The sequence below is a fragment of the Saimiri boliviensis genome, chromosome 11, assembly GCF_048565385.1.
Source record: "Saimiri boliviensis isolate mSaiBol1 chromosome 11, mSaiBol1.pri, whole genome shotgun sequence".
NCBI lineage: Eukaryota > Metazoa > Chordata > Mammalia > Primates > Cebidae > Saimiri > Saimiri boliviensis.
The window spans coordinates 111,291,652-111,313,895 of record NC_133459.1 but is presented as its reverse complement, the minus strand read 5'-3'; the positions used below and the strand labels follow the sequence as shown (position 1 = coordinate 111,313,895).

Sequence of the window (22,244 nt, the reverse complement as noted above, 5' to 3'; positions counted from 1 at the left end):
AGAAGCATCACCCTGATCTCTGCCTTCATCGTCACATGGCCTTCTCCCTGTATGCATGCCTGTCTCCTAATTTCTTCTTTTCATAAGGACTTCATAAGACTTACCTGATTAGAGCATATCCTAATAGCCTCATTTTAATTTGATGAGCTTTCTAAGACCCCATCTCCAAACAAGATCACATTCTGAGGTACTTGAAGTTGGGACTTCATCATATGATGTGTGTGTGTATGTGTGTGTGTGTGTGTGTGTGTGTGTGTGTGTGAGAGAGACACAATTTAAACATAACAGTCACTCATTTAGCTATTGAACACATAACCACTACATACCTAAATACCTGCTATATGCAAGGCACTGTTTTAGATGCCGGGAAAGTCATTGAGCAAAACAGATAAGGTTCCTGCCCTCGTGACATGTTCTCACTAGTGCCTGTCTAGTCTAAAGTGCTGTCCACTGTACCCCACTGGACTCCGTATGAATTCTCTCTTTACATTATTTTGACATTTTAATCTCATATTTCAAATAGCTGAAAAATGATACACATTTGCCCTTTCAAAACCTGGAAGACAAATAAATAATTCAGCTATATTAAATAAATGAATTCATTCCACCTAGTAGTTAAGTTTGTAAATTTTTTTTTTTTCTTTTGGGCCCCAGCATGGCACTTAGTGAATTAATTTCAGTTGTTCATCAAATGACATAGCATACAACAAGGTAAGCAAATTAACTTTTATTTTTTGCTTTGTATTAAACTTGCATTTCTAAATTATTAAAATGCTTTAAACACTCCAGGCCTGATACTTCTGGAGTTAAGCAATTTGCAAAAGGATATGCTAATGACCTTTCAGAAAGTTCTTGCCACATCTGCTCTTTGCCCAAGTGCAAGAGCCTAAAATATAGACAATAATATTGACCGGGTGCAGTGGCTCATGCCTGTAATCCCAGCACTTTGGGAGGCCGAGGTTGGTGGATCACCTGAGGTCAGGAGTTCGAGACCAGCCTGACCAAAATGGAGAAACCCCGTCTTTACCAAAAATACAAAATTAACCAGTGTAGTGGTGCATACCTGTGATCCCAGCTACTTAGGAGGCTGAGGCAGGAGAATTGATTGAACCTGGGAGGTGGAGGTTGCAGTGATCTGAGACCACGCCATTGCACTCCAGCCTGGGTGACAAGAGCGAGACTCCATCTCAAAAAGAAAAAAAGAGGTCAGCACAGTGGCTCACACCTGTAATCTCAGCACTTTGGGAGGCTGAGGCAGGCAGATCAACTGAGGTCAGGAGTTTGATACCAACCTGACCAATATAACAAAACCCCATCTCTATGAAAAATACCAAAATTAGCTGGGCATGGTGGTGGGTGCCAGTAATCCCAATTATTGGGGAGGCTGAGGCAGGAGAATTGCTTGAACCCTAGAGGTAGAGGTTGCAGTAAGCCAAGATCGAGCCATTGCACTCCAGCTTAAAAAGAAGAAAGAAGGAGGGAAGGAGAGAGAGAGAGAGGTAAAGAAAGAAAAAAAGAAAAAGAAAAAGAAAGAAGAAAAGAAAAAAAGGAAAGAAAGAAAGAAGGAAAGAATAAGCTCCAAGTAAATACAAGATAAAGGAAAGGAATCTTGGAAAAAGGTTCAGCAGGGTTCAAAAGAAGGAGATCCCCATGAACACGGGCAGGAGTTATTCTGGAAAGATGTGTATTTTACAGGTTCTCCTAGAAGGAATCCAGAAACAGGCCTTTAATATCAAGTGAAAAAATTACCACTTGATGCCACAAAAGTCTGCCAATTTCTTGGGAAAAGAAAATTAAAAAATAAATTATCCTCAAGTATTATCTTGGACCAGTAAGGCTCAGCACTCACTATTGTTGGCATCAAGGTGACATCTGTTGAAAATAAGAGTGTTCCTCCATTTGAATATAGGGCAGTTCTGTTGAAAGATTCTTGGAAACCCCTTCCAAGACCTTTTGTTTTTTGAGTCAGAGTTTCACTCTTGTCACCAAGACTAGAGTGCAATGGTGTAATCTCAGCTCAGTGGAACCTCCGCCTCCTGGGTTCAAATAATTCTCTTGCCTTGGCTTCCTGAGTAGCTGGAACTACAGGTGCATGCCACTACCCGCAGCTAATTTTTGTATTTTTAGTAGAGACGGGGTTTCACCATGTTGGCCAGGCTGGTCTAGAACTCCTGACCTCATGTGATCCTCTTGCCTCTGCCTCCCAAAGTGCTGAGATTACAGGTGTGAGCCACTGTGCTTGGCCCACTCCCAGACTTGTTTGTTTCTTCTTTCTGGAACACCTTGCCTTACCCACCCTTATCTTCTATTTGCCTAGCTAATCTTAGCTTCAGTTGACAAATTTGTTACTACCTTTGAGAAGTTCTCTCTAAAGTCCTCAATTCTAGATTAATGTCCCTGCTATCTGATCCCCTGCCACAGTCTCCACCAGCCTTTGGGGTAAACACCAGCCCGCTCATTTGTCTCTTCTACTACACAAAGAACTTCAAGGTGGGGATTGCATCTGTTTCACTGTTGCAGACCTGGTAGCTGGAACATAGAAGTGCTCAGTGTTAACTTGTCAAAAGAAAAAGTTAGAATGATAAACACTGTGTCAATTTTTTTTCTAATAATCTTGTTATATTTAACTTACACTAGAAAAGCACAGTGTAGAGTGGAGTTGTAATGAAATGAATAGGGATTTTCATTTACTCTTGCTGTTCTATCATTCATAGTTGGGTGAGACTTGAGAAGTCAGTCTTGCTGAGACTTAGGCGCTTTATGAATAAGATATAAATAACAATAATAGTCTTACTTCAGAGGGTGAGAATTACTTGAGACATGTATGTGAAGATGTTTGTGACAGGCTATGTGAGTATTAGTTTTGTTCTTATCACTAAAAAAAAAAAACCACAATGTCATAAGTCAGACTGCATCAGATTCAGATCCACTTTTGAAAATAACAAGTACTCAAAGATCCCCAAATTTATTATTATTATTTTTTGCTAAAAACGCTTTTTGTAAATGTTCCTGTATATTGTCATCAACAAATATTTACTGAACTCATACGGAAATAGAATTTCTTTCCTCGCATCAAAAAAAAAAAATTGCATTTGGAGTGAAAGCACGGGAGGCTTGACATTGTCAAATGCATTTCTTGATTAAATAATGAGAGTCATTTGACTCTTTTCATTTTCTGGATTGCAGCCTTTTGAAGACTTTTGTTCACAATAGAATCTTAGTGTTGTTGTTTTTTCTTCACTAAGCTCAGAGAAACTTATGCAAGAGAAAGTAATGAAACCTACCACCCTTTTGATTCTTTGTATCATTATTTTTTCTTTGTGGCACAGTATCTGTTGACTGTTTAGTTTCCTATTACTACTGTTACAAATTACCACACATTTAATGGCTTGAAACTACACGAACTTTTTTCTATAACAAATCTGGAGTTCACCTAAAATCAAAATGCTGGCAGCACTGCGTAATTTCTGGGGCCTCCACTGGGGAATCAATTGTCTTGCCTATTTTCATGTCTAGAGGCTGCCTGCATTCCCTGGATCATCATCTCTCTGTTTTGGAGAATTTCAACCTCTTCCTTCCATTGTCACATCTCCTGACATCTTGTGACCGCCTTGCCTTCTCCTCATGAGGACACATGTGATTACTTTGAACCCACCTGTCTAACCCAGAAGAATCTCCCCATCTCAACATTTTTAAATTTAATCACACCTACACTCCCTTTTGTAATATAAGGTAACATATTCACAGGTTGTAGAGATTTAGACCTCCTTGAATCCTAATGAACAGCTTTAGGAGACCATAATTCTGTCTACTTCAATGCTCAAAACCTTTTTTCTTTTTGAACTAATGCTTCTAAAAGCATCAGATTCACTATTACCTGTGATTATAAGTAATCCTTTATGGGTTGCATCAGGTATCTTAATTAGGTTGTATTACATAGCTTTAGTTGCTATGAAACAAATTAAAAGTTTGTGGCTTGACATGACAGCAGACATTGATTATCTCACATAGTCTCTTTGGGTAAGGGATTCAGTAATGGCTTAGATGGGTGGTTCTGGCTCAGGTTCTCATGAAGTTTCAATCAAGATGTCATCAGGGCTGCAGTCATCTGAAGGTCTCACTGGACAGCAAGATCTGATTCCAAAATGACACAGTCACACATAGAGCAAGTTGATGCTGGCTATTACTGGAGGCTTCAGTTCTTCACCGAATGGACCTCCGCATAGCCTTCCTAAGAATCCTCGTTACAAGGCAGCTGAGTTCCCCTTGAGAGAATAATCCAAGGAATGGCAAGGTGAAAACCACAGTGTTTTTTGATCTACCCTTAGAAGTCATCACTATCAGTTCCACAGTATCCAGTTGATCCCCCAGGCAAGCCACGAGTCAGTGTTCAGAGGACTATTCAACAGCATGAATACTGAGAGGGAAAAGTATTTGGGGGCCATTTTTTAGCTTGGTTGTATACATGGATGTATACAAATTAGTGTGCCTGGCCAGGTGTGGTGGCTCACACCTGTAATCCCAGCACTCTGGGAGGCCGAGGCAGATAAATCACCTGAGATTGGGTGTTTTAGACCAGTCTGACCAAAGTGGAGAACCCCCATCTCTACTAAAACTACAAAATTAGCTGGGCATGGTGGTGCATGCCTGTAATCCCAGCTTCTCGGGGAGGCTGAGGCCAGAGAATTGCTTGAGCCTGGGAGGTAGAGGCTGTGGTAACTGAGATCACGCCATTGCACTCCAGCCTGGGCAACAAGAGTGTCCGAGTCAATAAATAAATAAATAAATAAATGTACCTTTTGCCTTTTGGTGTGCTTGAGTGTTAAACGCATTTGAGATTAAAGGAGACAAAACTCTTTAATTGGTCTTAATAAATTACAAAAGAAAATTATGAACTTTTTCTCAGACAGAACTTTATTAATGTATCTGGTCACACGTATAGTCTTTTATTTTATGTTGACAAATTATAGTTGAATATATTTATTGGTTACAAAGTGGCGTTATGCTTTCAACATACAATATGTAAAGATTGAATAGTTAACCTATCTATCACCTCAAATTTCTAACTTTTAAAAACATCTTTTATTTCAGGTTTAGGAGTGCATGTGTGGGTTTGTTATATAGGTAAATGCCGTATCATGGGGATTTGGTGTACAGAGTATTTCACCATCCAGGCAATAAGCACAGTAATCTGCAGGAAGTTTTTCGATCCTCACACTCCTCCTTCCCTGCACTCCCAAGTAGGCCCTGGTGTCTCTTGTTCCCTTCTTTGTGCCCATCTGTACTCAATGTTTAGCTCCCACTTATGAATGAGAAACCTGTGGTGTTTGGTACCCGTATTAGTTTGCTTAGGATAATGGTCTCCAGCTCCATCCATGTTGCTGCAGAAGATGTGACCGCATTGTTTTTTATGGCATCGTATTCCATGGTGTATATGTAGCACATTTCCTTTATCCAGTCTACCACTGATGGGCATCTAGGTTGATTCCGTGTTTCTTCTGTTGTGAATACTGCTGTAATGCACATGCACATGCATGTGTCTTTAAGATAGAATAATATATATTCCTTCGAAATATAGCCAGTAATGGGGTTGCTGGGCCAAATGGTAAATCTGCTGAGTTCTTTGAAAAATCGCCAGAGTGTTTTCCACTGTGGCTGAACTAATTTACATTCTTAGCATCAGTGTATAAGCATTTCTTTTTCTCTGCAACCTCACCAGCCTCTGTTGTTTTTTGACTTTTTATTAATAGCCATTCTAACCGGTGTGAGAGGATATCTCATTGTGTTTGTTTGCTTTTGAGACAAAGACTCGCTCTATTGCCCAGGCGGGAGCACAGCGGTACTGCTTGGCTCACTGCAACCTCCTCCTTCCAGGTTCAAGCAATTCTCCTGCCTCAGCCTCCTGAGTGGCTGGGATTACAGGTGCCTGGCACCATACCTCACTAATTTTTATATTTTTAGTAGAGACAGCATTTCACCAGGTTGGCCAGGCTGATCTCAAATTCCTGACTTCAAGTGATCCACCGGCCTCAGCCTCCCAAAGTGCTGGGATTACAAGAGTGAGCCGCCATGCCTGGCCTCATTGTGGTTTTGATTTGCATTTCTCTAATGATCAGTGATGTTGATCATTTTTTCCTGTGCTTGTTGGTCATATGTATGTCTTCTTTTAATAAGTGTCTGTTCATTCCTTTGCCCACTTTTTAATGGGGTTGTTTGTTTTTTTGCTTGTTAATTTTTTTAAGTTCCTTATAGATTCTGGGTGGTAGGACTTTGTCAGATATATAGTTTGCACATATCTCCTCCCATCCTGAAGGTTGTCTGTTTACTTTGTTAATAGTTTCTTTTCTTATATTTAAAATTTTTTGTTACATACTATTCCATTTTGTATTAAAAGGTATTCTTTTTCCCCCCTTTTTAAAAAATTTACTTTAAGTTCTGGGGTACATGTGCAGATTGTGCAGGTTTGTTATGTAGGTATACACATGTCATGATGGTTTGCTGCCTCCATTCTCCCGTCACCTACATTAGGTGTCATTCTTCCCCAATCTCCCCACCCCAACAGACCCCAGTGTGTGATGTTCCCCTCCCTGTGTCCATGTGTTCTCAATGTTCGACACCCACTTATGAGTGAGAACATGCAGTGTTTGGTTTTCTGTTCTTGTGTCAGTTTGCTGAGAATGATGGTTTCCAGATTCATCCATGTCCCTGCAAAGGACATGAACTTACCCTTTTTTATGGCTGCATAGTATTCCATGGTGTATATGTGCCACATTTTTTTTAAATCCAGTCTATCCATGTTGCTGCAGAAGATGTGACCTCATTGTTTTTTATGGCATCATATTCCATGGTGTATATGTAGCACATTCTCAGTTTGCTGAGAATGATGGTTTCCAGATTCATCCATGTCCCTGCAAAGGACATGAACTTACATTTTTTTATGGCTGCATAGTATTCCATGGTGTATATGTGCCACATTTTTTTTTAATCCAGTCTATCTTTGATGGGATTTGGGTTGGTTCCAAGTCTTTGCTATTGTAAACGGTGCCACAAAGACTTCAAAAGCAATTTCAACAAAAACAAAAATTAGCAAGAGGAACCTGATTAAACTAAAGAGCTTCTATACAGTAAAAAAAAAAAAAAAACTATTGTAAACAGTACTGTGAACAGTACTGATATTATAAACAGTACTGATACTGTAAACAGTACTGATATTGTAAACAGTACTGATACTATAAACAGTACTGATATTGTAAACAGTACTGATACTGTAAACAGTACTGTTTACAATAGTTTCTTTTACTGTATAGAAGCTCTTTAGTTTAATTAGGTCCTTCTTGCTAATTTTTGTTTTTGTTGCAATTGCTTTTGAAGTCTTTGTCATGAAATCCTTGCCAGGGCCTGTGTTCAGAAAGGTATTTCCTAGTTTATCTTCCAGGATTTTTTTTAGTGTTAAGTTTCACATTTAAATATTTAATCCACCTTGAGTTGATTTTTGTGTATGGTGCAAGGAAGGATTCCAGTTTCAGTCTTTTGCATGTGACTAGATAGTTAACCTAGCACCATTTATTGAATAGGGAGTCCTTTCCTCATTGCTTGTTTTGGTTTGCTTCAACTTTGTTGAATATTAGCTAGTTGTAGGTGTGCAGCATTATTTCTGGGCTCGCTATTCTGTTCCATTTGTCTGTGTGTCTGCTTTTGTAGCAGTACTGTGCTGTATTGGTTACTGTAGCCTTATAATATAGTGATGCCTTCAGTTTGTTCTTTTTGCTCAGGATAGCCTTGGCTATTCAGGCTCTTTTTTGGTTCCATATAAATTTTTATACTTTTTTTCTAGTTCATTGGTTGTCTGATACTAATAGGATTGAATCTACAAGTTGCTTTGGGCAGTATGGCCATTTTAATGATATTGATTTTTCCTATCCATGAGTGTAGAATGTTTTTCCATTTGCTGGTGTCTTCTCTGATTTCTTTGAGCAGTGTTTTGTAATTCTCATTGTAGATATCTTTCACCTCCCTGGTTAGCTATATTCCTAGGTATTTTATTCTTTTTGGGGAGCTGTTGCAAATGGCATTGCATTCTTGATTTGGCTCTTAGCTGGATGGCATTGGTGTATAGGAATGCTAGTAATTTTTATACATTAATTTCATATTCTGAAATGTTGCTAAAGTTGTTTATTAGCTTGAGGAGCTTTTGGGCAGAGACTGTGGGGTGTTCTAGGTAGAGAATCCTCTTATCTGCACGCAGGGATAGTTTGACTTTCTCCCTTCCTATTTGGATGTCTTTTATTTTTTTCTTGCCTGATTGCTCTAGCCAGGACTTTCAGGATCATGTTCAATAAGTGTGGTGAGAAAGGCCATCTTTGTCTTGCTCTGCTTTTCAAAAGGAATACTTCCAGCATTTGCCCATTCAGTATGATGTTGGCTGTGGTCTTGTCATAGATGGCTCTTATTATTTTGAAGTATGGTCTTTCAGTGCCTACTTTGTTGAAGGTTGTTTTTTTTTTTGAGACGGAGTTTCGCTCTTGTTACCCAGGCTGGAGTGCAATGGCGCAGTCTCGGCTCATCGCAACCTCCGCCTCCTGGGTTCAGGCAATTCTCCTGCCTCAACCTCCTGAGTAGCTGGGATTACAGACACGTGCCACCATGCCCAGCTAATTTTTTGTATTTTTAGTAGAGACGGGGTTTCACCATGTTGACCAGGATGGTCTCGATCTCTTGACCTTGTGATCCACCCACCTCGGCCTCCCAAAGTGCTGGGATTACAGGCATGAGCCACCATGCCTGGCCTAGTTGAAGGTTTTTAATATGAAGTGGTGTTGAATTTTATTGAAAGTCTTTTCTTCATCTATTAAGCTGATCATGTAGTTTTTGTTTTTAATTCTGTTTATGTGAGGTGTTGCATTCATTGATTTGCATAGGTTGAACCAAACTTGCATCCCAGGGATAAAGTGTACTTGATTGTGGTGGATTAGCTTTTTGATGTGCTGTTGGACTCAGTTTGCTAGTGTTTTGTTGAGAATTTTTGCATCTATGGTCAACAAAAACATTGACCTCAATTTTATCTATTTATTATTTATTTATTTTCTGAGACAGAGTCTTGCTCTGTTGCCCAGGCTAGAGTACAGTGGTATGATTTCAGCTCACTGTAACCTCTACCTCCCAGATTCAAGCAATTCTCTTGCCTCAGCCTCCTAAGTAGCTTGGATGCAGGGACATACCACCACGCCCAGGCTAATTTTTGTATTTTTAGTAGAGAGGGGGGTTCACCAGGATGGCCAGGCTGGTCTCAAACTTCTGACCTCGTGATCCACCGCCTCGGTATCACAAAGTACTGGGATTACAGGCATGAGCCACTGCGCCTGGTGAAGTTTTATTTTTTGTTTTGTCTCTGTCAGGTTTTGGCCTCATAGAATAAGTTAGGGAGGAGTCCTTCCTCTCAATTCTGTGTGATAGTTTTGGTAGAAATTGTATCAGTTCTTCTTCTTTATACATCTGGTAGAATTTGGCTGCAAATCTATCTGGTCCTGGGCTTTTATTGATTGGCAGTGTTTTTATTACTGATTTAATTTTGGGACTCATTATTGTTCTATTCAGGGCTTAAATTCCTTCCTGGTTCAATCTTGAGATGTGGTATGTTTCTAGGGATTTATCCATATCTTCTAGATCTTCTAGCTTGTGTCATAGAGGTGTTCATAGTAGTCTCTGAGGGTGGTTTTTTTTTCTCCCCCTGTGGGGTCACTGGTAAAGTCCCCTTTGTCATTTCAAATTGTGTTCAGTATCTCTCTCTCTCTCTCTCTCGCTCGCTCGCTCGCTCGCTCTCTCTCTCTCTTTCTGTATTAGTCAAGTTAGTGATCTATCTATCTTACTGATTCATTCAAGCAGCAAACTCCTGGATTCATTGATCTTTTGTGTGGGGTTCCCGTCTCAGATTCCTTCAGTTCAGCTCTGATTTTGCTTATTTCTTGTCTTATGCTAGCTTTGAGGTTGGTTTGCTCTCATTTCCCCATTTCCTCTACTTGTGATGTTAGATTGTTAATTTGAGATCTTTTTAACTTTCTGATGTGGGCATTTAGTGTTATAAACTTCCTCTTAACACTGCCTGAGCTCTGTTGCAGAGATTCTGGTGTGTTGTATCTTAGTTTTTATTAGCTGCAAGCAACTTCTTGATTTTTGCATTCATTTCATTATTCACCCAAAAATCATTCAGGAGCTGGTTGTTTAATTTCCGTGTAATTGTATGTTTTAAGTGATTTTCTTAGTAATGATTTCTTCACTGTGATCCAAGAGTGTGGTTGGTGTGATTTCGTTTTTAAAAAATTTACTACTGATGGTTTTATATCCAATTATATGGTTGATTTTAGAGTATGTTCCATGTGCAGATGAGAAAATGTATGTTCTGTTGTTTCTGGGTGGAGAGTTCTGTAGATGTCTATTAGGTTTATTGGTCAAGTGTTGAGTTCAGGTTCTAAATATCTCTCTTAGTTTTCTGCCTTGATGATATGTATAATACTGTCAGTGGCATGCTAAAGTCTCCCACTATTACTGTGTAGTTTTCTAAGTCTCTTTGTAGGTCTCTAAGAACTTAATTTATGAATCGGGTGCTCCTGGTTGGGTGAATCATATTTAGGATAATTATGTCTTCTTGTTTAATTAAGCCCTTTACCATTATGTAGTGTCCTTGTTTGTCTCTTTTGATCTTTGTTAATTTTTTAAACATTTTTTATGATGAGAACATTATAAATATACTCTTCTAGTGATACTGAAATTTACAAATTCAATTATTAGCTATCTTCAGCATGCTATGCAATTGATCTAAAAAAAATATCAGATATATTCCTCTTTTCTAACTGAGGAAGCCTCTATATTGTTCTTTTTTAAAAAAAAAATGACATATAGTAGTAGAACGTATTTTAAGAGTACGTGTGATATTTTGATACCTGTATATAATGTGTACAGGTATTCAACACATCAAACATTTATGTTTTCTTTGTGTTGGGAACATTACAATTAACAGTTTTCATAAATGTAGATTTAGAAGCATGGGAAGTAAATTTGGGGAACCAAAATTCTTTACATACTCCAGAAGAAAAGTTTTAAATTTTTGTATTTCTTTCTTTTATTTTATTTTTTTGAAATGGAGTTTTGCTCTTGTTGCCGAGGCTGGAGTGCAATGGCTCAATCTTGGCTCACTGTGACCTCCACCTCTCAGGTTCAAGCGATTCTCCTGCCTCAGCCTCCCAAGTAGCTGGGATTACAGGCATGCACCACCATGCCTGGCTAATATTGTATTTTTAGTAGAGATGGGTTTTTTCCATATTTGTCAGGCTAGTCTCAAACTCCTGACCTAACGTGATCCACCTGCCTCAGCCTCCCTAAGTGCTGAAATTTCAGGTGTCAGTCACCACTCCCAAATGTGTTTATTTCTTAAATCATGAATAAGTCCAATTTAAATTACATTTATTTAATTATTAAGCTATATATTGAACAAGTGAAACTTACCAAAAATAAAACTATTTCATGAAATTATGAATATTCCAGAAAAATTAGAATACATATTGATTATACAGATAATAGCAGTTGTTTAAGGTACTACTTACAGCTAAAATGGTGAATGGTCAGATGACCTGCCACCCATTATATGTTACTTCCTGTTGGCTTTGGAATGGCTGGTTTTACACATTAAAGAGAGAGCTCTTAGGTAACAAATTCTCATTAGTCTTCGTTGATGGATTGTCTAGGTTTCTTTAAATAAATGATGGGTTCTGCAACATTGCCCAGCAGGTAGAAGACACTTAGCAAATCCTCTTCAGATGATATATTGTGGGATCTACACGTAATTGCTGTTTCTAGTTTTATCTTTTTTGGACTATTAATCTGGAGATATAGAATAAATGGTTTCTACAGACCAACATCCAGGTTTTAGTTTCCGTTCACATTTAAGATAAAGTCTAAACATATGCAGACTTTCATGACCGGGCGTCTTCAGTCCTCCCAGGTTCATCTCCCAGCCCACTCCAGCCCTCCCTCCCAGAGTACGTGTTACTTTCTCTAACAGTATTAAATGCTGGGCAATTTTTAAAACTCACCAACTTAAAAAATAAATTTAAATTCACCAGTTAAAAAAATTTTCTTACTTCCGTGGCTTTGTATGATTATAATATTGTAAGACTGAAACTATGGCTTGTAATACCCTTTCTGCATTTCTTTGTATCCTAAACACAAGGTATTTGCTCACTAAATATCTACTGAATGGGCAGATGGTCAGTTATGTGTGTAAATGAATGGCTAAAGTACTAAGTCCCCCTGTTAGAAAGCCTGAATCAACCTGTAAAACAGTCAGCTTGTGATTAACATTGAGGATACACCTTATCTGACCTTGTATTAGGTGAGGTCATGATGATAAGTGTCACTCACAACAAAATAACCTAGTAAGATAATCCATTTGTTATAGTACTTAAAGAAGACAGTAAGGCATCCCTCAAAACCATGAGAAACGTTTTGTCTCAGAATTCTGTAATTTAAAATTTTCAGGGGACATTTATAAATCTTGTAAAGTAGGTTCTCAAATTCCTGGTGCTTTTTTCGTTTCTTGAAGCTCACTATTAAAAAGTAATTAACAGATCCTATGGAAAACAAACACTTGTTACTAGGAGTAGTAGTAAAAGTCAATGGTGAATTAATCATGAATTACGCGTGGTTTCACTGTCCAAGGTTACAGTTACTCATGGTCAACAATGCTCTGAAAATATTAAATGAAAAATTCCAGAAGTAAACAATGTATAGACTTAAAATTGCATGCCATTTTCAATAGTGTGATGAAATCTTGTGCCAACCTGCTCATCCCACCTTGGATGCGAATCATCTCTTTCTCTAGAGCATCTAGGCTGTAAATGTTACCCTCCTGGTAGTCACCTAGTAGCTGTTTCCATTACCAGATCAATTGTTGTGCTATTGCCTGGCTTGTGTTCAAGCAAGCCTTATTTTACTTAGTAATGGTCCTACCGCACAAGAATAGTAGTGTTGTCATATTGTTGTAATTGTTCTATTTTATTATCATTTATTGTTGTTAATCTCTTATATGCCTTGTTTATAAATTAGATTATTGTAGATACGTATGAACAGGAAAAACATACTATACATACACTTTGGTTAGCTACTAGATATCTTGGAATGTATTCTTTGCCAATTATATATGCTGATAATCCTATTGTATCAGAAAACTATTTGATGCATTAAAAAAATCCTTCCTATTTGATTAATACTTTAAAGGTTTTGAAGTGCCCTTATGTATATTGGACTCCATGGTTCTGTGAAGTCGACTGTCTGGATCTGAGGAAACTAAAGTTCAATATGTTATTTGTCCAAGTCAGACAGACTGACAACAAGCATTTATTGATTACCTTCTATGTAGGCACTGGTGATATGAGCTCCCTGGCTTCATAGAGTTTAAAGAGTTCTACAGGAAAGACATACATTAAGCAAATAAATAAAAGTGTATATGTTTCCAGTAGACTGCAAAAGAGAATTTCAGGGTGCAGTAGCAGACTACGACCAGAATAAGAAGTATATGTAGGGGGAAATTTTTCAGGGAGAAAGAGATGTTGAAGGTAAGATTAGTAGGATAAATAAGATGTTGGTAAATTAGCAGAATCAGGGTTGACGTCCCAAAACCCAGATCTGAAATTTAGTTATCTCTAATGCAAGACATGTTAGGAAAGAAAATTTGGCGAATGGCCCACTGAACGTTATTTCACATAATTTTATCACACAAATGTTAGAAATTGATTTCTAACTGTAGTCTAATAATCTGCGAATTAATCCCTAAGAACATTTTCCCTCTGCTGAGGAATTAAGGTGAAGAAACATAGCAAAGTCAAAAGGGAAATGGATGTCTGGTCATCAATAATTTTTCTTCATTAATGTAATTCGACATTTTCCCAGCCTGGAAGGCTCAGTTTTCAGAATTCTCCCTGGCTGCTTTCAGAATTCATCACATTCTACTCAGTGTGCTAGAGAATACTGACAAATTGCATACTTCAGTTTCGCATGTAGTATTTTCTCATAATAGATTTTTCTTATGTTCTGGTTTTAACAGGAGCCAAAAGTGTTTTGAATATCTCATCATCTCTTCACTTGTCTTCTCTCTCTAAACAACAGAAATTGTGGCAAGGAGAGAGAGGGAAGGAAGGAGGAAGGGAGGGAGACAAAGAGAAAAAGAAAGAGAAAGAACAAACCTCTGTCTCATCACATGGAAACTGATTGTGTTATCAATAGGTGTGAAATCTTCAAAGTTGTTAGTGGATCGGGGGTTGGTTGAGACTGCCAGAGATGCGGCAGTAACAGTAACACTTTCTTATGGCACCATAGGAAGTGTCAAGACAGACCAGACACTTCAGCAGCCAGAAAAGCAGATTTACTGCAGCCATTCTTTCCTGGGCTATTTATAGAGACCACGATTGTTGTGATCAAAAGGAGGTTTGAAATCCGGCTCTCTTTTGAATGTCTGTGAACGTCTTTGAAACTCTCCTGTGAATCTCTTTTGGGGTGGCTTTTCCCCCTCCTGCTCTTGTCATCAGGGCCTAGAGGTGATGCAGGAATCCCTCTTGCTCCTATCGTCCCTTCCACACCATGTGTTTCCTTTCCAAGCCCTACCCCTCGTGTGTTAATCTCATGTCAACAAATTACATCCAAATACAGCCCATCCAATCTATCTGCTAACTAAAGTCACATTTTCCCTTGAAGATGCTAAATCCTTGCTTACTCTCCATCCTTCCACAGTATTCCTGTCATAACTATGTGTGATTTCAGGGTTCATATAGGTTCTTTTTCGAAACCCCTAACATTTCCATTTCCTTAAATGTTTTTCCTCAAATGATTTATTTTCCTCTAAACAATCGCTAGCATTCATTCCATTCCCACTGACAATACCATGACTAAAATCACTCCATAATCTCAAACGTAAGCATCCTAATCTCTGAAAGTATCTGTTATCTTTTTTGCTCATTCCTACTACTGTTTTGATTTAGTGTTCCAACCCCCTTTGAGAATTAAAATCCATTGATTCTACCAGCTTTTTACTTATCTTTATGTCCACCCCCCCTTCCTTCCTTAAATTCCATCGTTAATCTTCATCATCATTTGCTCAAATAACGCATTTACCTTTCATATGCTTGATTGAGGCAAGGGCTCAATCCTGGTTAAATTGAAATCTCTGCCTTCTTGCACCTGTACCTGCTCAGATGAAAATGTATGGAGAAAAACATTATTTCCAAAATATCTTTATTTTGCCTTCATTTTTGGATGGACATTTCTTGTGGATCGGTATGTTTCCTGGAGATAGACATATATCCTAGGCTAGTAGACTTTTCAAAATATTAAGAATGTTATCTTATCTTTTGGCTCCTATTTCCTTCTAAGAAGACAGCTATCATTCTTATTCTTGTATCCCTGCATATAATGTTATCTGCCCTTTGCTGGTTTTAAGATTTTCCCTCCCACTTTTTTTTTTTTTTTTTTGTATGCTTCTGTTTCAGTTTGATATGCCCCATTGTGGCCTTCATGTTTACTAAGTCTCCTGAAATTCACTGCACTTCTTACAGGTGTGAGTTGATATTTTTAATAAAATTTAAAAATGTCTTGGCCATTATCTTTTCCAATCTTTTTTATTTGTCTTCTGTTTTCTCTCTGTCTGTCTGGATTCTAGTTACATGTGTGTTAAAGTGACATTATCTCACATGACATGAAAACTTTACCCTGCATTTTTCATTCTTTTATTTTTATTCTCTGTATGTGAGATTAGATAATTTCTACTGACCTGACTTTGAGATTACTAAAACTTTTTCTGCTTTTTCAAGTCTGCTGTTAAGCACTTCAATAAATTCTTTGTTATGGAGAGATTTTATTTTTAGTTTTAAAATTTCCCTTTGGTTCTTTTCTAGCCTTTCAGCTTTTTGCTGAAATTCTCCATCAGTTTGTACCTATCTGTATTGTTCACTAAACTTTTAAACATACTTACAGTAGCCCTTTTAAATCCTTTAATGCTAACTCTAAAATTTGGATTATGTGTAGATCTTTTATAAGCCATTTTTTTGTTGATGGATTTCAGCTTCTCACTTCTTACATATTTAGTAATTTTATTGTATGCTGAATGTCGCAAATTATGTATGGTGGAACTTCCTGATTATGTCATTTCCAGCTGAAGAGAGCATTATGTTGCCCAACAGTCAAATTAGTGGCAGATCACTTTGATATAATTTGCTCTGAGTCCTGGCATGTGGTCTTTACTCTTAGGCTGTGGTCCTAAGCCCTAAGGCATGGGCTTCCTAGGTTCTCAGCTGAATGCTCAGCTTGTTCATAAAGGTGCCTTCATCTGGATGGATGGGAATGCCAGTGTTTCCCCAGCACCATGAGACCTTTAAAATCTCTATTCACCTTTTACCTCCCCAGCAGCTGCTTTTGCTTATCCTCACAGAATCATGCCTTACACGTGTACCACAGAATTTGGTCAATGACTTGGCAGGAAACTTCTATGCAAATTTCTCAGACTTTCTTGATGTGGTTTTTCTCTCTTCAGAGCCCTGCCCTAACAACTCCAAGATGACATTAAATCCTCAAACTCTAACATACATCTTTGTAACTCACTTACCATTTTTCTATCCAGTTATGTACAGGTTTTTGCTTATTCAATTTTCTGAAAAATGATTTGGAAATCTCTCCCAGACAGAAAGCTGGAATAAGGGAAATTGACCATGAGCTTCCCTTCCTTCAAGAATCACAGTTTTGTTACATTAATGCATTGTGTAGTGGTGAAGTCTGGGCTTTTAGTATAACCATCACCTGAATAGTGTGCATGGTACCCAATAAATAATGTATCATCCCTTGCCTTCCTCCCACTTTCCCACCCTTCTGAGTCTCCAGTATCTATCACTCCACACTCTATGTTCATGTACTAATACATACATTATTTAGCTCCCACTAATAAGTGAGACATGGTATTTGGCTTTCTGTTTCTGAACTGTTTCACTTAAGATAATGGTCTCTCGTTCCATTCATGTTACCACAAAAGACATGTGTCTATCTTTTTTATGGCTGAATAACCTTCCATTGTGTATATTTGCCACATTATCTTTATGCATTCATCCATTAATGGGCACGTAGGTTGATTCCATATCTTTGTAATTGTAAACAGTGCTGTGCTAAACATGCAAGTGCAGGTATATTTTTGATGAAATGATTTATTTTCCTTTGGTAGACAAGACAAAGATGCCCACTTTTACCACAATAGTTACCCAGTAGTGAGATTGCCTGATTAAATGGTGGTTCTATTTTTACTTATTTGAGAAATCTTCATACCGTTGTCCATACAGGTTGCACTAGTTCACCTTCTGCCAACAGTGTCTCAGTGATCCCTTTTTCTCTACATCCTTGCCAATCTCTGTTTTGCCTTTTCAATAATAACTATTCTGACTAGTATAAGATGATAGATTACTGTAGTTTTCATTTGCATTTCTCCGATGGTAAGTGATATTGAGCACTCTTTCATATGCTTATTGGCCATTTGTATGTCTTCTTTTGAAAAATATCTATTCATGTCCTTTGCCCATCTTTTAATGGGGCTATTTGTTTATTTCTATTGCTGAGTTGTTTGAGTTCCTTGTAGCTTCTGGTTATCACTTTTCTATTGGTTGCATAGTTTGTAGGTGTTTTCTTCCATTCTGCAGATTATCTGTTCACTTCGTCGCTTATTTATTTTGCCGTGCAGAAACTTTTTAGCTTAATTAATTTATATTTGTCGATTTTTGTTGTTGCTGCTGGTGCTTTTGAGGTCTTTGTCATGAATTCTTTGCCTAGACCATATCAAGTACTTTTCTCTAGAATTTCTTCTTGTATTTTTATAGTTTCTGTTTTTATAGTTAAGTTTTTTTTACCCATCTTGAGTTGATTTTTGTGTTTGGTGAGAAATAGGAGTCTAGTTTCATTCTTTTGAATGTGGCAATCCATCTTTTCCAGCATTGTGTATTAAAAAGGGTGTTTTTCCCCAGCATATGTTTTTGTCACCTTTATCAAAGAACAATTGGTTATAGATATGTGGCTTTATTTCTGAGTTTTCTATTGACAGCGTTTCGCCATGTTGGCCAGGATGGTCTCCATCTCTTGACCTCGTGATCCACCCACCTTGGCTTCCCAAAGTGCTGGGATTACAGGTGTGAGCCACTAGGCCCAGCCAATTTTGAAAGGGATTGGATTGAATCTGTAGATTGCTTTGGGCCGTATGGTTATTTTAGTGATATTAATTCTTCTGATCATTTATCACAAAATATTTTTGTTTGTTTGTCTTTTCTACAGTTTCTTTCATCAGTGCTTTATAGTTTCCCTTGTAGAGAGATCTGTCACCTCCTTGGTTAAATATATCCCTAGGTATATACCTATTTTATAGCTGTTGTAAACAGGATTGCCTCCTTAAATTGCTTCTCAGCTTGATTGCTATTGGTGTGTAGAAATGCTACTGATTTTGCAAATGGATTTTGTATCCCAAAACTTTACTGAATATATTTATCAAACTTAAGAGGTTTTGAAGGAATCTTAAGAGTTTTTTGGTGTAATATCATATCATCCGAGAAGAGCGATAACTTGAATTTCCCTTTTCCAATGTGGATGCCTTTTATTTCTTTCCCTTGCTTGATTGCTCTGCCTAGAACTTTCACTACTGTGTTGAATAGGAGTGATAAAAGTGGGCTTCCTTGTCTTGTTCCGTTTCTTATAGGGACTGCTTACAACTTTTCCCCATTCAATATAATAGTAGCCATGTGTTCACTGTATACAACATTTATTATTTTGAGGAATGTTTTTCTGCTGTTTATTCAGTGTGTGTGTTTTTTTGTAATCATGAAGAAAGCAGAATTTTATCAGAAGCTTTCTCTGCATCTATTGAGATGATCATATAGTGTATTAGTCTGCTGCTAATAAAGACATACCAGAGACTGGGTAATTTATAAGAGAAAGAGGTTTAATGGACTCACAGTTTCATGTGGCTGGGGAGGCCTCACAATCATGGTGAAAGGGCAAAAGGCACGTCTTACATGGCATCAGGCAAGAGAGAATGAGAGCTAAGCAAACGGGGAAACTCCTTATAAAATCATCAGATCTTATGAGACTTACTCATTACTATGAGAACAGGATGGGGACAACTGCCCCATGATTTAGTTCTCTCCCACCGGGTCCCTCTCACAACATGTTGGAATCAGGGGACCAACAATTCAAGATGAAATTTGGGTAGGAACACAGCCAAACCATATAATTCTACCCCTGGCCCCTCCCAAATCTCATGTCCCTCACATTTCAAAACCATTCATGCCTTCCCACCCGTGTCCCAAAGTCTTAACTCATTCCAGCATTAACTCAAAAGCTCATGGTCCGAAGTCTCATCTGAGATAAGGAAAGTCCCTTCTGACTACGAGCCTGTAAAATCAAAAGCAAGTTAGTTACTTCCTAGATACAATTGGGGTACAGGCATTGGTTAAATACATCCATTCCAAATGGGAAAAATTGTCCAAAACAAAAGGGCTACAGGCCCCATGCAAATCCAAAATTCAATAGGGAGTCATTAAACCCTAAACTTCCAAAATGATCTCATTTGACTCAGTGTGTCACACCCAGATTGTGCTGATGGAAGAGGTGGGTTCCCATGGTTTTGGGCTGCTCTGCCCCTGTGGCTTTGCAGGGTACAGCCTCCTTCCTGGCATTGAGTGTCTGTGGCTTTTCCACGTGTACAGTGTAAGCTGTTGGTAGATCTACCATTCTAGGATGTGGAGGATGGAGGCCCTCCTCTCACAGCTCCACTGGGCAGTGTCCCAGTGGGGAATCTAGGTGCAAGCTTCAACCCCACATTTCCCTTCTGCACTGCCCTAGCAGACGTTCTCCATGAGGGCATCGCTGCTGTAGCAAACTTATTCCTGGACATATTCCTGGACATCCAGGCATTTCCATACATCCTTTGAAATCTAGGCGGAGGTTCCCAAACCTAATTCTTCTAAGAACTCCTAGGCTCAACACCATGTGTAAGCTGCCAAGGCTTGGGATTTGCACTCTCTGAAGCCATGGCCTGAGCTGTGCCTTGGACCTTTTAGCCAAGGCTAGAGCGGCTGGGATGTAGAGTACCAAGTCCCTAGGCTGCACAAAGCAAGGGGTCCTGGGCCTAGCCCATGCAACCACTTTTTTCTCCTAGGTATCCAGGCCTGTGATGGAAGGGCGTTGTGTGGACCTCTGACATGCCCTGGAGACATTTTCCCCATTGTCCTGGGGATTAACATTTGGCTCCTCTTACGCAAATTCCTGCAGCCTGCTTAATTTCTCCTCAGAAAATGTTTTCCTTTTTCCCTATCATATTGGCAGCCTGCAAATTTTCTGAACTTTTATGCTGCTACTCTTTTAAAACTGAGTGCTTTTAACAGCATGCAAGTCACCTCTCGAATGCTTTGCTGCTTAGAAATTTTTTCTGCGAGATACCCTAAGTCCGCTCCTTCAAGTTCAAAGTTCAACAGATCTCTAGGGCAGGGACAAAATGCTGCCATAGCAAAAGTCACCTGTACTCCAGTTCCCAACAAGTTCCTCATCTCCATCTGAGATCATATCAGCTTGGATTTCATTGTCCATATCATTATCAGCATTTTGGTCAAAGCCATTCAACAAGTCTCTAGGAAGTCCCAAACTTTCCGACATTTTCCTGACTTCTGAGCCCTCCAAACTCTTCCAGGCTCTGCCTGTGTGCCAGTTCCAAAGTCACTTCTGTATTTTTGGGTACCTTGACAGCAGTACTCCACCTTACGGGTACCAATTTACTGTCTTAGTCTGTTTTCATGCTGCTGATAAAGACATATCTAAGACTGGGTAATTTATAAAGAAAAAGAGGTTTAATGGACTTACAGTTCCACATGGCTGGGGAGGCCTCACGATCATTGTAGAAGGGCAAAAGGCATGACTTGCATGGAAGCAGACAAGAGAGAATGAGAGCTAAGCAAAAAGGGGAAACTCCTTATAAAATCATCGGATCTTGTGAGATTTATTCATTACTCTGAGAACAGTATGGGGGAAACTGATCTATGATTTAATTATCTCCCACTGGGTTCCTCCCATAACATGTCAGAAGTATGGGAGCTACAATTCAAGATGAGATTTGAGTGGGGACTCAGCCAAACCATATAATATAATTTTTTCCTTAATTTTTTTATTTCATGAATCACATGAATTGATTTGCATATATCAAACCATGAGTTTATAGTATTTAATGATTTCCTGAGATAGTGACTATTATAAAATAGGCTTTGTGTTAGATGATTTTGCCCAACCAGAGCCTAATGTTCTGAGCTCATTTTGGATAGGCTAGGCCAAGCTATCATGTTAGAAGAGTTGAGTGTACTAAAGTGCATTTTTGACTTACGGTATTTTTAAGTTACTATGAGTTTATTGGGATGTAACCCCATCATAAATTGAGGAGTTTCCACTTATGTGTTCCATATATTTTCTTTCAGGTTCTGGATTTCATCTTCATGTTCTTAATGGTATCTTTCAAAGAAGAAACTGAGGCCAAGACAGGTGATTTGACTTGCTTAAAATTTCCCAGCTAAAAATATCAGATATGGAATGTGAACTCAACTCTTTTTGTTTTCCAAATCTACCTCCTAGTTCTTATGCTGTATTGCTAAAGAATCGTGAAATTATGTATTTATACTAAACTATTTTAATAAATGCCTCCTATTTTGTCATTTCAGCACTTGAGTAGTAGATCTATATAAATGAACAGCACCTGGTCCCTACCTACCTTAAGATCCCAGGCAAACAAAAGGAAAAATAGAAAATCTAAAAAGGTATGTTGAATGCTATAATAAAGGTAAATAGCACAGGTAAGGCAAATATTTACTATCCGGGATTGTTGAGTAAATGGTCAAGTATAACCGCTGTTTGGTCAGTGTTCAAAAGATACGATGGGTCTGGACAGCTGAAAAGAATAGTGTAAACATGGCAAAGCCAGAGAGGTGTGAAAGCAAGTGGTCTCTGCAGAATTGGGACTTAATATTAGATTATTTGAGAAAATGGCAAAAGATGCCATTTTAAATATATATTTGTTTCTGATAATATCACATGCTTTGATGCATAGACGTTATCCTACAGATAAGTAACTATGAGTATTATCTTATTATAATAGAACCATACATTTAAAACAGTTATTTGGGCATCAGTTGGAATGA

The 22,244-nt window shown here is 38.4% G+C and overlaps 1 protein-coding gene across 1 annotated transcript in view; it reads left to right on the top strand.

Annotated features, from left to right (window-relative positions):
• The window catches only part of SNX7 (sorting nexin 7), a 199,829-nt gene extending 177,952 nt beyond the window's left edge, over nt 1-21,877 (top strand). Inside the window, exons 9-10 of the mRNA XM_074381383.1 lie at nt 21,528-21,591; nt 21,768-21,877. Of these exons, the coding sequence (XP_074237484.1) occupies nt 21,528-21,591; nt 21,768-21,778 (75 nt within the window). The 3' untranslated portion in view covers nt 21,779-21,877. The remainder of the gene's footprint in view (nt 1-21,527; nt 21,592-21,767) is intronic.
• The last annotated feature ends 367 nt before the right edge of the window (nt 21,878-22,244 follow it).